Below are 14616 nucleotides of genomic sequence, written 5' to 3' on the forward strand. Positions count from 1 at the left end.
CCTCATCTGCTCTAGTGCCTTTTGGAATGACAGGAAGAGTTTGCCTGAAATCACCTGACAACAGAAGCGTAACACCTCCCATTGGAGCGTGACAATCTCGGATGTCTTTCAGGGCTCTATCTAATGCTTCCAAAGCTCTCTTGTGAGCCATGGTGCATTCATCCCAGACAATTAGATGACACCTTTTAAGTACCTGCCCTTGATCTGAGCTTTTGGTGATGTTGCATGAAGGCATCTCGGACGCTGCTAAATTTAAAGGGAGCTTAAAAGTCGAGTGTGCTGTCCTGCCACCGGGTAACAAAGTAGCTGCAATCCCAGAGGAAGCCACAGCTACTGCGATGTCCTGATGCTGCCTAACTTCTGCAAGGAGAAGCTTTGTTATAAATGTTTTCCCTGTCCCTCCAGGAGCATCGAGGAAGAAGATTTGTCCATCACGTTGGCGTACACTGTTAATAATAGTTGTGTAGGCCTGCAGCTGGTCCGGAAGTAATTTATGCTTGTTTTCAGCAATGTAGTTTGAAAGCACTTGAGTGTCGTAAGATGTTTCATGAATGACAGCAGTGGGAAGGCTATTTGACCCTGACCTGAATGTCTGTGGCAGGCCATATGTGGACAATTCATTACCACCCAGTGTAGCAATTCTGTTTTCAATGTCAATGAGAGTTTTATTGTAAACTTCATTGCTGATACCCTCCATATCAGGATAGAGCCGTTGAGCTTGCCGGTGAAAGTCTTCAGCCAGGTTGTCCCTGTACTTGAGCCATAGATTTGCAGGATCACACAGTTCGCATGTCTGAAGTAATACTGCAAACAGTGCCCTGAGACTTTTAGGTGATTCTGATAAAGCAGCCTCTCCCAAAGTTGCATCCCATTGTGCACCATCTTCCAACAGTCCTTGTCGATAGCAGGCTTCTCTGTATGTTGTGCAGAAATGTCCATGAACGGTTTTTAGGTCCTGGAAAGACTTGAGGCCTCTGACCTCATGCAGCAGTAGGCGGAGGTAGAAGCACTCTTGTTGAGTGGGATGCACTGTGTATACTCGTCCAAGGCAAGTATCAAACTTAATGCCAGGGTATCCACAAACATTTTGACCTGCTTTCCTTGGTCTCCATTTTTTTTCATTCCAAGTGTAGTATGATGGAATCTGTGGATACAGTAAGGTTTGAGCGAATGGATCCAGTTGACAGAGCTTGAAGAATGCAGTTACTGTGCTATCCCTTGGTTGCTCTGCCAACAGAGAAGCATTAGCATCGGTGAAGTAGACTCTTTGACCGTTTTCTAGGTGCACTGCAAGCTGTTAAATGGCGGGGTGTCGTCGGTGAAGTGGAAAGCCAAAGATGCGCCAGAAAGCCTCGTTGCTCCTTATGTAGCGTCCCACCTGATAGTGTGTTACCTCATCCTGGCAGTATTGTTGTTGAAGTTCAAACATTGCAGCGTCAGAACCCTTGTTGATATACTTGCAAACATACTTGATGGACTTAACGGAGTTGCAAAACTCAACGTTGATGTGGGCATTGAAAATCTTCGATAGGAGTGGGCAGTAGGGAACAATCCATCTGTTATCAACCTCGTGCTGTCCTATATTTGCTGTGAAACCGCCGTTTTATGGTTTTCTCCGTCTGTATGAGGGATACCCATCAGCACCTGTCTGAGTTGCTTGTAGGAACTTCCTTGGAAACTTTTTTGAACATACGCCATCTTTCAAACATGGTGAGTTAATGTTGAATCCACGCCCACATGGACCATGTTTCATGTTTGCTTTAACTATGTCGTATAGTACCTTGTCTAAAGCTGGATCAGGAAGTTCTGCAGAGATTATCTTGTCGATGTCAGTTGATTTGATCTTCGTTGAGAGCCAAAGCAGGATATGAGCATGTGGAAGGCCTCTTTTTTGCCATTCGATTGTGTACATGTCACACTGTGTGGGTCCGAAGATTTGCCCTTTTTTGATGAGGTCCATGAGAGTAATAAATTTCAGATGGAAAACTCGGGCGAGGATGTCATGCCTGTCTTTAGGCTTTTGACCGAAGAAGAGTTCGGCCTGAATCTCCTTCCACTTGGGATTGCATGTGAAAGTGATGAATAAGTCAGGCCTGCCGTAATGGCGGACAAAGGTCATTGCAACCTGTGTTCTTTCATGCATATATCGGGGACTTCCAGTGAATGTGGAAGGCAAGATGCAAAGTCTTCCTATGCTTGTTGGAGCAGCATCATTGTTGATAGCATCTCGGAGATGGATGTAGCTGTCAGAGCGCAATTTTTGTTGATGTGATCTGATGAAACACAATCTCTCTGATTCCATTTTTGCACACATATCAACTGCAATTTGATGAAACAGATCTCGAGACTGGTGGAGGTGATTACAGGAGTCGTTTCGTGTCATAAATCGGTATGCGTAGAAGTCCATGCAGGATACTTGCTTGTTCAGATATTCATGACGATCTTGTGGATGTTGCTGTTGTATACCGATGCGGTAGCCATCCTCACCGTAAACAAACAGAAGTGGATACTGAAGTGTGTCATATGATCTGTGTGTTTTGGTAATTCGTTGGACGGTGGTGTCACGTCGCCTAAGGACAATGTCTCTGGGATTGTGCTGTTCACCGTGAAGGAGTACAGCTATTTCATTGCATGTGGGTGCATTGTAACGGCCTGCATGTTCTGTAGATGGTCTTTTCTGAGCATCTATGACAACATTGAAATTAGAAGAAGCTTCTGTTTCTAAGGCATACTTGAAGCTGCATACGTAGCTGTTTGTCTGGTGCAGCAGGTCTTGAAGTTGCATTATCAATTGAAATTTAGTGCCATTGGAAATGGAGTTTCGTCGGGTGGCTTGTTCATGTAAATTACCTACAAAGTACAGTTGAAGGAATTGAGGATCTTGATTTTCAGCAGTTTCGAGCGATCCTATCCTATGGTAAACCTGTCCCTGCACTTTGAAAGTTGGCATAAACCCACCTTCTTGAACAACATTAGCGCCGAAAGATGTCATTTGGAATGCACAGTTGTACTTGCGGATGTTATTTAGGAAATGTTTCGACTCTGTATTTGTGCCATCGTGGAGTGACTTTAACAGCTGTGGTGGATCCTGCAGGGGAATGATGTTAACTTTTCCATTAGCGCAACACATAGCAGGAGTTTCTCTGGACCACTTATTAGCATTGCAGAAAGAGCAAGTGAGGGACATATCTCCAATGTTTATATCTGGGCGGCCATCATATTGAATGTTAGGGTTGTAGCTGAAAGCCTTTAATAACCATCGAGAGTTGCATGGCGTTGAAAATCCTCGTCTATGAGCTCTTTGTTGAATGGAACTCTGCAGCATAATATATGTTCGTTGTAATGTCTGGGAAGCTCGCACAGCAGCCATGTTGGCAGCATTCCTGAGCAGTCGTGTAGCACGTTTTTTTTTTCTTCTTTGCCGCTCGTGCAGCAGCAGTTGAGGAAGTATCAGCAGTTCGTCGTACTTTACGCTGGGGTTCAGTCTCTGCAGCTTGTGCAGCAGCAGTTGAGGCAGCATCAGCAGTTCGTCGAAGTGTACGCTGGTGTTGAGTTTCTGCAGCTCGAGCAGCAGCAGTTGAGGCAGCATTAGCAGTTCGTCGAAGTGTACGCTGGTGATCTGTTTAGATTGCTCTTGAAGTGGCTGTACGTTCAGCATTTTGTGATCGTCTAATGTCAGTTTCCAATGACGATTCATTTGCCCTTCTTGCTGATAATGTTACACCTTTCGCAGTTTTGCGTCCAATTGAAGAAGTCTTTCTTCCGGGCATGATGAAATGCAGTGAGTACACTGTGAAGTATGAAATGTTAATGGAATGGTTATTATGTAAGTGTAGATAAGTTGCAAACTTGCAAATGCTGCGGTAATAATGAAGTGGTATTAGAACGGATAGCAGTTAAGTGGTGCTATAGTCGTGTTGGGTCCTTAGAACTGTCGTTAGGGTAGGAAGGTTAGAGTTGAATTGGATGACAATATATTTGACTTTACACATGTCTCATTCAAATTTTACACATGCCTTACTTAGCGTCCCTGTTGTGTTTTAATCAAAAATAATTTCTAACTTATGGCATACTTCCAGTCCACAGCAACATTATATCTCTTCCACTATTTAAGTATTACGTGTCAAAAATGAAACAAAAACACTGATCTCAATTCGAACCGGAATCTCCAAAACATTGTTCCCTTACATCTCATTCTCATTTAAGTACCACGGCAGGTAAATACAAATTAATTCTCACGACGATATAATGGAAGATGGTAACAGACATTAACCACATGTTGAATGAAATTTGTTGTGTAGTTCTCGAGTTCGGTGGAAAAGAAAGGAAAGTGTTTGGAGTTGATATGCAGCTGGTTTTGTATACATGAACAGATTTTGTTTGTATTTGTAAGACGTGTTGCTAGCACAGAACAGGTATTTAGGGAAAGCCGTCACGTGTTATCAACGCATGTTAGAAATAGAAGTGAAATGTGAAATATGAATGGAATTTTGAAAGGAAAAATATTACTTACCGAATTCAGCTGAATGAATGAATGTGCTTTAGTTGGTCAATATTGCTTTGATAGGGCAGTTTTGTAAAGAACAGATGATAGAAATTGTAAGAGGAAAGGAGACAGTGATTATGAATGTTATTTGCCTGGAAATGAATTCTGTCGTATATATAAAGAAACAGCCATGTAGAGGGATGAAGATATCAGTGTTGCTATAGTGTTTTGTGGTCGTATTAAGTGTCCGTAGAATATGAAGGTTAGAGGTGAAATGGATGACAATATATTTCAGTTGATAATTTAGTATCTCTTTAATATATGTAAGCATGTTCCATTGTCGCGTATTGAGAAGTAAGTTTTATTTCACTGTGGTGGTAGAGAAATGAGAATGAGATGTAAGGTGACAAAATTCTTGAGATAGTGGTTAAGTGGTGCCCTCCGTACACTGGGAAGGTCAGAAGTGAAGAGGCTGACAATAGATTTCGCTTGAGAATGTTATTATCTGTTTAATATCTGTTACCATGTTCCATTGCCCCGTATTGATAAGTAAGTTGTATTTCACTGTGGTGCTAGAGAAATGAGAATGAGATGTAAGTGGACAAAATTTTAGAGATAGCAGTGAAGTGGTGCCATAGTCGTGTGGGGTCCTTAGAACTGTCGTTAGGGTAGGAAGGTTAGAGTTGAATTGGATAACAATATATTTGACTTGACAGGGTAGCATGTGGTTAATGTCTGTTACCATCTTCCATTATATCATCGTGAGAATTAATTTGTATTTACCTGCCGTGGTACTTAAATGAGAATGAGATGTAAGGGGACAATGTTTTGGAGATTCCGGTTCGAATTGACATCAGTGTTTTTGTTTCATTTTTGACATGTAATACTTAAATAGTGGAAGAGATCTCTCTCTCTCTCTATACATATACGTGTACATATACATCTATATGTATACATATACATCTCTCTCTCTCTCTCTCTGAAAGTATCTGTCATTACAGTATCGAAATGGTGTACATATACATCTATATGTATACATATACATCTCTCTGTCTATCACTTTCTTTCTCACTTTCTCTCTCTCTCTGAAAGTATCTGTCATTACAGTATCGAAATGTGATTGTTTCAGTTAGTGGAATAGTTTCATTTTTAAAGTGAAAGTATTTGACATGAGTGTTTTTGTTTCAGTTTTGACACGTAATACTTAAATAGTGGAGGAGATATTATGTTGCCATGTGCTCGAACTCTGCAAGAAGTTAAAAAATTTTTTTGACTAAAACACAACTGGAACCCTAAGTAAGGCATGTGTAAAATTTGAAAGAAATTGGTTGCGTAGTTCTCGAGTTTTAGGGATTCACACAGACAGACACACATTCTCATTTTTATATATATAGATATATATATATCAACTTTAAATAGAGCTCAAAACTGATCAGCAACTGAACTTTATAGTATACAATTTTTATGTTTGAGTTGATTTGCCGTTTGCTCGTTCCTTGCACATTTGGGATGGACGGTTGTGTGCCATCTAATACCTTTTCATCCTGCTTTGTATATGTTCATGAGTCAACTATGAAAATTGGATTTGAATGTTTTCTGTTTTTATTGGCTGTATATTACTAATAATAATAATAATAATAATAATAATAATAGCAATAATAATGGGACCCCGAGGAGATGGAGTATCCTATATTTTATAATATGTATTAATCATTCTGGATGTTCCATCGAAATGTTCATAGGTCATTTTCATTATTATTATTATTATAATAAAGTATTTTCAATGGATCAGTTTTGAGCTCTATTTAAAGTTGATATATATATACAAAAACTCAACTGTGAGTATTTTGCTAAGACTGTTGACAGATACTATATTCTTTTGCCAAATTTTTGGTGTAAAAAAATATATATATATATATATTCACACACACACATGTATGTATGTGCATATATCGACATTACCTGTACAGGTGCAATTGGGTTCCACATGTCACATGCCAAACTGATTGTAGAGCAATGTGAAATTAAGTGCTTTGCTCAAGAACATAACACAATGCCTGGCCTGGGAATCAAACCCCAAATCACGCAATTGTGAGTGCAACACCCTAACCACTAAGCCATGTGCCTTCATTAAATATACACACACATATACATATCTATGTATACATACATATATATATATATATATATATATATACACACATATACATATATATATATATATATATATATATATATATATATATATATATATATATATATACACACATATATATGTATACTCATACAGATATATACATATATATATACACACATAAAATACACCATTTTTCTTCATATACAAACATCATAAAATCTACCTTTCACTCAAAGGCAAAAATCTTGTTAACAACAGAGACACCAGCTCCCTGAACATTTTTCAACCTGTTCTTACTCTATACTTTTAGAGCACCCTTCTCCACTGCTAATGAGGTCACCTAAGTAACAGAAGCTACTGATTACTTTTATAGAAGTCCTTCAAGCATCTGAAAGAATTTATTTCACTGGTACTCTCAATGTTAACTACTTGCATACATTTGCCACATACAAAGCCTGCTTGTTACGCCAGCTGCCTATCTGTCCCCCTTTCACTTATTGAAAGATTACACATTCTTTTTGAATCCAAGAATTCCACCACACTCATCTTAATTCCAGATCCAAAATTTTCACAAAAATGTAAGCACAGATACAGGAGTGGCTGTGTGGTAAATAGCTTGCTTATCAACTACATGGTTCCCACTGCAAGGCATCTTGGGCAAGTGTCTTCTATTATAGCCATGGGCCGACCAAAGCCTTGTGAGTGGATTTGGTAGATGGAAATTGAAAGAAGCCTATCGTATATATATATATATATATATATATATATATATATATATATATATATATATATATATGTATGTATATGTTTGTGTTTGTCCCCCCATAAATGCTTGACAACTGATGTTGGTGTGTTTACATACACGTGAAGTAGTAGTTCAGCAAAAGAGACTGATAGAATAAGTACCAGGCTTACAAAGAATAAGTCTTGGGGTTGATTTTTTTGACTAAAGGCGGTGCTTCAGAATTGCCGCAGTCAAATGATTGAAACAAATAAAGGAGTATATGGACAAATTTCTTTTGCCAAACTGGAGGACACCACACTCTCTGGACTGAGCAGCTTTCTTATTTCTTTATTGCCCACAAGGGGCTAAACACAGAGGGGACAAACAAGGACAGACAAACGGATTAAGTCGATTACATCGACCCCAGTGCATAAATGACAATTTATTGACCCCAAAAGGATGAAAGGCAAAGTCGACCTTGGAGGCGTTTGAACTCAGAACATAACAGCAGACGAAATACTGCTAAGCATTCTGTCTAGCGTGCTAACATTTCTTATTTCTTTATTACCCACAAGGGGCTAAACAAGGACAGACAAAGAGATTAAGTCGATTACATTGACTCCAGTGCATAACTGGTACTTAATTTATCGACCCCAAAAGGATGAAAGGCAAAGTCGACCTTGGCGAAATTTGAACTCAGAATGTAATGGCAAACAAAATACCGCTAAGCATTTCGCCCAGAGTGCTAATGTTTCTGCCAACTTGCTGCCTTCTGCCAGTTCGCCAACTGAGCAGCTGTCTTGCATATTTCGGACACCTCTCTGTTGAATTATTCCACACAAGTTAGTACGTAAACCTAATGCACTTGAGAAGATGTTTCAAGCTAAGTAAAATCATGGCTATCAATACATACAGGCGTCCTTTATTGCCATGCCTCCACTCCCTCTCCCAGTGAAAGGGTCTTTGTCTTGTGGGTGCTGGTGCCACGTAAGAGGACCTGTGTCAGCAGCATGTAAAAAGCACCAAGCATATTTTGTCAGGAGGGGCATCCAGCCATAGAAGCCATGCTAAAGCAGACAACTGGAGCCTAAACAGCTCCTGTCAAAACATCCAACACATGCCAGCATTGAAAACGGTTGTTAAGTGATGATGATGATATATATGTGAGTATGTATATGTATATATATATATATATATATATATATGTTAGCAGAGATACCCGGCGTTGCTTGGGATTAAAATGGCATAATTTTATATTGTTTTATTTGTTTCAGTCATTTGACTGTGGCCATGCTGGGGCATTGCCTTTAGTCAAAGAAATTGACCTCCAGGATTTATTCTTTGTAAGCCTAGTACTTATTCTATCAGTTTGTTTTGCCAAATGGCTAAGTTACGGGGGAGTAAACACAGCAATATTGGTTGTCAAGCAATGGTAGGGGTACAAACACAGACACACAAACATATATATATATATACACACACACACACATATAAATACATATATATATACATACAAATATATACATACAAATATATACATACATACACATATACATACATACATACATACATACATACATATATATACATCATTATCGTCGTTTAATGTCTGTTTTCCATGCAGGCATGGGTTGGACGATTTGACTGAGCACTGGCAAGCTAGAAGGCTGCACCAAGCTCCAATCTGATCTGGCAAAGTTTCTAAAGCTGGATGCCCTTCCTAATGCTAACCACTCTGAGAGTGTAGTGGCTGCTTTTTATGTGCCACCGGCATGTGGGCTAGACAGGTGGTACTGGCATCGACCACACTTGAATGGTGCTTTTTACATACCACCAGCATAGATGCCAGTCAGGTGACACTAGCAACGACCATGCTTGAATGGTGCTTTTTATGTGCCACCAGCATGGGGCAAGTCAGGCAGCACTTACAATGACCATGCTTGAATGGTGCTTTTTACATGCCAACAGCACAGGACCAGTCATGCAGCACTGGCATTCATCATGCTCGAATGGTGCTTTTTATGTGCTACCGGCACAGGTGCCAATCAAGCAGTACTGTCATCGGCAATTACAGTGATGTCACTTGCCTCAACAGGTTTTCACAAGCGCAGTTTATTGCTCAATGATTGAAGGATACTCTTAAATGGGCCAGTTATGCTGCACTGGCATAGGCTACGGTTATGGTTTCACTTGGCTTGCCAGGTCTTCTCAAGTACAGCATATCTCCAAAGGTCTCGGTCACTTGTCATTGCTCCCGTGAGGCCCAATGCCCGAAGGTCATGCTTCACCACTTCATCCCAAGTCTTCCTGGGTCTAGCTCTTCCACAGGTTCCCTCTACTGCTAGGGTGTGACACTTTGTCACACAGCTGTCCTCATCCATACGCAACACATGACCATACCAGCGCAGTCATCTCTCTTGCACACTACATCTGATACTTATGTCCAACTTTTCTCTCAGGGCACTTTAGCTGGACCTGTGAAAAATTCACGGAAAATATAAAAAATGTAAGCATCTGTAGTTTGTGTGCTGATGCCATGTGACAATTAAAGGTGGCAAGCTGGCAGAATCGTTAGCACACCGGGCAAAATGCTTAGTGGTATTTCGTCTGTCTTTACGTTCTGAGTTCAAATTTTGCCAAGGTCGACTTTGCATTTTATCCTTTCGGGGTCGATAAATTAAGTACCAGTTGCATACTGGGATCGATCTAATTGACTGACCCCTTCCCCACAAAAATTTCAGACCTTGTGCCTACAGTAGAAAAGTAAATTTCAACAGTTACAGAATATAGAAAGAAGTGTAAAAGCGATAATTATATAATCCAACCAAAATATCTGTATAAGCACCATGAAATTTGGAAACAGTAAAATCTATAATATTATTCTGCTTGTTCCTATAAGATGGGCTATTTTGTTCATGTGTTATGCTAAGGGAAGTAATAACTCAAGTGGGAAATGAAAAGTTGGGCATAAGAGGAATCTAATGTAGCATGCAAGAGAGACAACAACATTGGGTTGGACATGTGATGCATATGAATGAGGACAGCTGCATAAAGAAGTGCCGATCACTGAAAGTGGATGGTAATCGTAGAAGAAGGAGACCCAGGAAGACATGGGATGAAGTAGTAAGGACTGATCTCAGGAAGTTGGACCTCTTGGATGAAATGACCATGGACCGAGATGTCTGGTGATATGAAGTTCTTGAGAAGGCCTGCCCACATCAGTGAAACAGTTCTAGAAGCACAGTGTAAAAACTTCTCACACACTCTATCACAACGAACCAAACAACGTTTCTACATCTCACCTCTTCCTCACATTCCCACTTCATGTACTATGATTACCACCCACTCCCCAATCTTGTCCTCTTGGCCCGGTGCTACTGTATCATTGCTCTCTGCTTGCTTCCGACCTGTGTGTTCTACCCACGTGTTTTGTCTCACTCTATTATTGCCATCTGCTAGCCCCCGACCTGGGTGTTCCACCCACACATAACAAGAAAACTTTTCCCTCACCCTACCCCAAAAAACCAATTTACATCTCTTCTCTTTCTTGCATTTCCTCCTGGCTGGCTCTTGTACCATCCCACCCTTGTTAGCATGGAACACGGATGTTAAATGATAATGATGATATATCACCATCATCATTGTTTAACTGCCATCTTCCATGCATGCATGGGAAGAACGGTTTGTAGGAGCTGGCCAGGTAAAAAAAACTACCCTATGTGGCTGTGTTTGTTTTGGCAAGGTTTTTACAGCCGGATGCCCTTCCTAACACTGACAACTCTCCAGGGTAGTTTCAGTGCCTTTTACATCCACCTTTCATCCTGACCAAACCTTTACAGATGATGCCTACCCCACTTCTACTTCCTCTATCTCTTACCCATACACTGTTGCAAATTCCACCCTACACACACTCACAGCTCTCCTATTTACCAAAGTAATTTAAGGTTCCATGAGAACACCATATCACCACTTATTTATCTCTTTGGAGAAACTACTGATTCATTCTGTCCTTAGGCTTTGGAGACTTGCAAGCTGCATGGCAACATCATTAGTACTGGTATCAAATTAAAAAACACCCAGTACACTGTAAAATGGTTGGCATTAGAAAGGACATCCGGCCATAGAAACCATACCAAAGCAGACACTAGAGCATAATGCAACCCACAGCGTCCTGTCAAACCAACCAACCAACCCATGCCAGAAAGGAACAAGGAAGTTAAATTACAATGATGATAATGATAGAGATATCTACATACACAGACATGTAATTTTTTTGTTTTGATCTTTTTAAATCAGGAGAGAAAGCAGTGGCTGCAAAGGGGAAAAAATATCCTCAAACCAGAGGTAATATAATACTAGGTAACAAATTGTCTACCACCCAAGAAGAACATAATGATTTCAAATTTGGCACCAAGCCAGCAGGTTTGGGGTAGGGTCTTAGTCAATTACATTGATCCCAGTATGCAACTGGTACTTATTTTATTGACCATGAAAGGATAAAAGGCAAAGTTTACCTCAGCAGAATTTCAACTTAGAATGTAAAGTTAGACGAAGCATTTTGTCTGGTGTGCTAACAATTCTGCTGTAAGAGCCAGAACCAATATTGTAATGCATCTAGCTAGATATTCTTGCAGTTTGCCCAACCAACTGCTTTGGATTGCTCCTTTTTTTTTTTTTTTAGACCCTTTAGTAATCAGATTACTTTGTCTAATGTAATACCTATTTATTCACATTGTTTTGAATTAATCATAAAATTATCTACTAGCTTAGAAATTTCAATAATGTCATAGATTATTTTTAGAATGACATTGTATGGTGGGTAAAGAGGTCAGATCTGGCCAGTTCAAATATAAAGCAGGTAGACTATTTTGGCTAGATATGACTGGTTTAAATACTAAAGGGTTAAATCAAAGGATAAATGGTAAAGCTGTCCATAGTATGACTTAAATTTGGAATGCAGAGAGGTTGAATGAATAACATAAATTGCTCTGTTCAATCCCTGAACAACTTTGCCACTTCACCACATTACTGTTTAGAGGAGAAAAATCTTTGCAATTTGGAAATTAGAATAGAGAAATTCCACTTAAAGAATGCCTACCTCATAGTGACGTATATGTTGTTCTGATCTCTGCTTTTGATTCTTGAAAATTTCTTCATCACTAGAAAAAAAAAAATTTAATTTAAAGTTAACATTAATTTTGGCAGTCAAAGATTATTATTGCATAATCATATAATCATGTGACCAACCAGGCTATCAGATGTTGTTTCACAACGCTGGTCACAATGCATTTTTGTATTGTTTTATCCTTCAAATGATGCCATTCTGCTGGCCAGGTGAGCAGGCCAACATTCCATGCTGAACGAAAAGGGGGGGGGGGCCTTGAGCAACAAGAAATGAAGTGTTTTGCTAAAGAACACAACACACTGCCCAGTCAGGGAGTTGAACCCACAGTTTAGTGATTGTGAGTGCAACAGCCTAACTAGGCCATGTGTATAATAAAAAGAAAAACAGTTTCAGCCAAATAAAGTTGATTAGTTATGATTGAATAACAAAGTCAATAAAATAAACAATATTAATATGTTAAATAAGCAGGGAAACTTTAAATTTATAGAAGATAAATGGTAAATTGTAATTTTCATCATTATAACTGGAAACAAAAAGACCTATTCCAATGAGAATTAAAATGAAATTACAAACATGGTTTGTCAAGAACTTTAATAGATGATGATGATGATGATGATGATGATGATGATGATGATGATGATGATGGTTTTAGATTTTGGCACAAGGCCAGCAATTTCAGACGAAGGGGTAAGTGAATTATATTGCCTCCAGTACCCAAATGGCATTTATTTTATTGACCCCCAACAGAATTTGAACTCAGAACACGAAGACAGATGAGGTGCTGCTAAGCATTTCATCTGGCATGTTAACAGTTTTGTCAGCTCATCCATGATGATGATGATGATATTTTTTCTTGGATGAGTGTCCTTATAAGGCTCCAAACCTACAAAAGCCTTATGAATGGATCTGGTAGACAGAAAAAGAAACAAACCTGCTTCATAAAAGTGTGTATGAATTACATATATATAAATTATATATATATATATATATCATCATCATCATCATCATCATCGTTTAACGTCCGCTTTCCATGCTAGCATGGGTTGGACGATTTGACTGAGGACTGGTGAAACCGGATGGCAACACCAGGCTCCAGTCTAATTTGGCAGAGTTTCTACAGCTGGATGCCCTTCCTAACGCCAACCACTCAGAGAGTGTAGTGGGTGCTTTTACGTGTCACCCGCACAAAAACGGCCACGCTCGAAATGGTGTCTTTTATGTGCCACCCGCACAAGCCAGTCCAGGGGCACTGGCAACGATCTTACTTGGCTTGCCGGGTCTTCTCACGCACAGCACATTTCCAAAGGTCTCGGTGAGGCCCAATGTACGAAGGTCTTGCCTCACCACCTCAGCCCAGGTCTTCCTGGGCCTACCTCTTCCACGGGTTCCCTCAACTGTTAGGGTGTGGCACTTTTTCACGCAGCTATCCTCATCCATTCTCACCACATGTCCATACCAGCGCAATCGTCTCTCTTGCACACCACAACTGATGCTTCTAATGTTCAGCTTTTCTCTCAAGATACTTACACTCTGACGGGTATTCACATTGACATTACACATCCAACGGAGCATACTGGCTTCATTCCTTGCGAGCTTACGTATGTCCTCAGCAGTTACAACCCATGTTTCACTGCCATGTAGCATGGCTGTTCGTACGCATGCGTCATACAGTCTGCCTTTTACTCTGAGTGAGAGTCCCTTTGTCGCCAGCAGGGGTAAGAGCTCTCTAAACTTTGCCCAGGCTATTCTTATTCTAGCAGCTACACTTTCAGCGCACCCACCCCCACTACTAACTTGGTCGCCCAGATAGCGGAAGCTATCGACTACCTCTAGTTTTTCACCCTGGAATGAGATAGAAGTTGTTTCCTGTTTGTTTACAGTCTTTATTGCACCTGAACATCTGCCACAAACAAAAACTAACTTGCTAGTTAACCTGCCTTTGATGTTGCTGCACCTCTTATGTGTCCATAGCTTGCACCGGGTACATCTTATAGAGTTACTACCTACTCCTTTTCTACATACTGAGCAGGGCCATCTACCTGAAGGGGTTTGTGTTTTATCTACCTTCCTACTTATTAGGATTTTATATATATATATAAAATATTATTATAAAATCTGGTAATTATTCATATATTAATTAATAT

The 14616-nt window shown here is 39.9% G+C and overlaps 2 protein-coding genes across 3 annotated transcripts in view; both read right to left on the reverse strand.

The window, feature by feature from the left end:
• LOC106867813 (mRNA export factor GLE1) overlaps window positions 1–14616 on the reverse strand; it is a 92097-nt gene that overhangs the window by 51534 nt on the left and 25947 nt on the right. For both annotated transcript variants that reach the window (XM_089364931.1, XM_089364932.1), the window contains one exon: window positions 12446–12506. In XM_089364931.1, coding sequence (XP_089221057.1) covers window positions 12446–12506 — 61 coding nt within the window. The remainder of the gene's footprint in view (window positions 1–12445; window positions 12507–14616) is intronic.
• Window positions 1473–3800, reverse strand: LOC149132164 (uncharacterized). Its single transcript, XM_089364930.1, has one exon. It carries the CDS (start codon window positions 3695–3697, stop codon window positions 1604–1606), a length of 2094 nt encoding a protein of 697 aa, XP_089221056.1. The 5' UTR covers window positions 3698–3800; the 3' UTR covers window positions 1473–1603.

Source organism: Octopus bimaculoides, chromosome Z, assembly GCF_046866305.1.
Source record: "Octopus bimaculoides isolate indiv1 chromosome Z, ASM4686630v1, whole genome shotgun sequence".
NCBI lineage: Eukaryota > Metazoa > Mollusca > Cephalopoda > Octopoda > Octopodidae > Octopus > Octopus bimaculoides.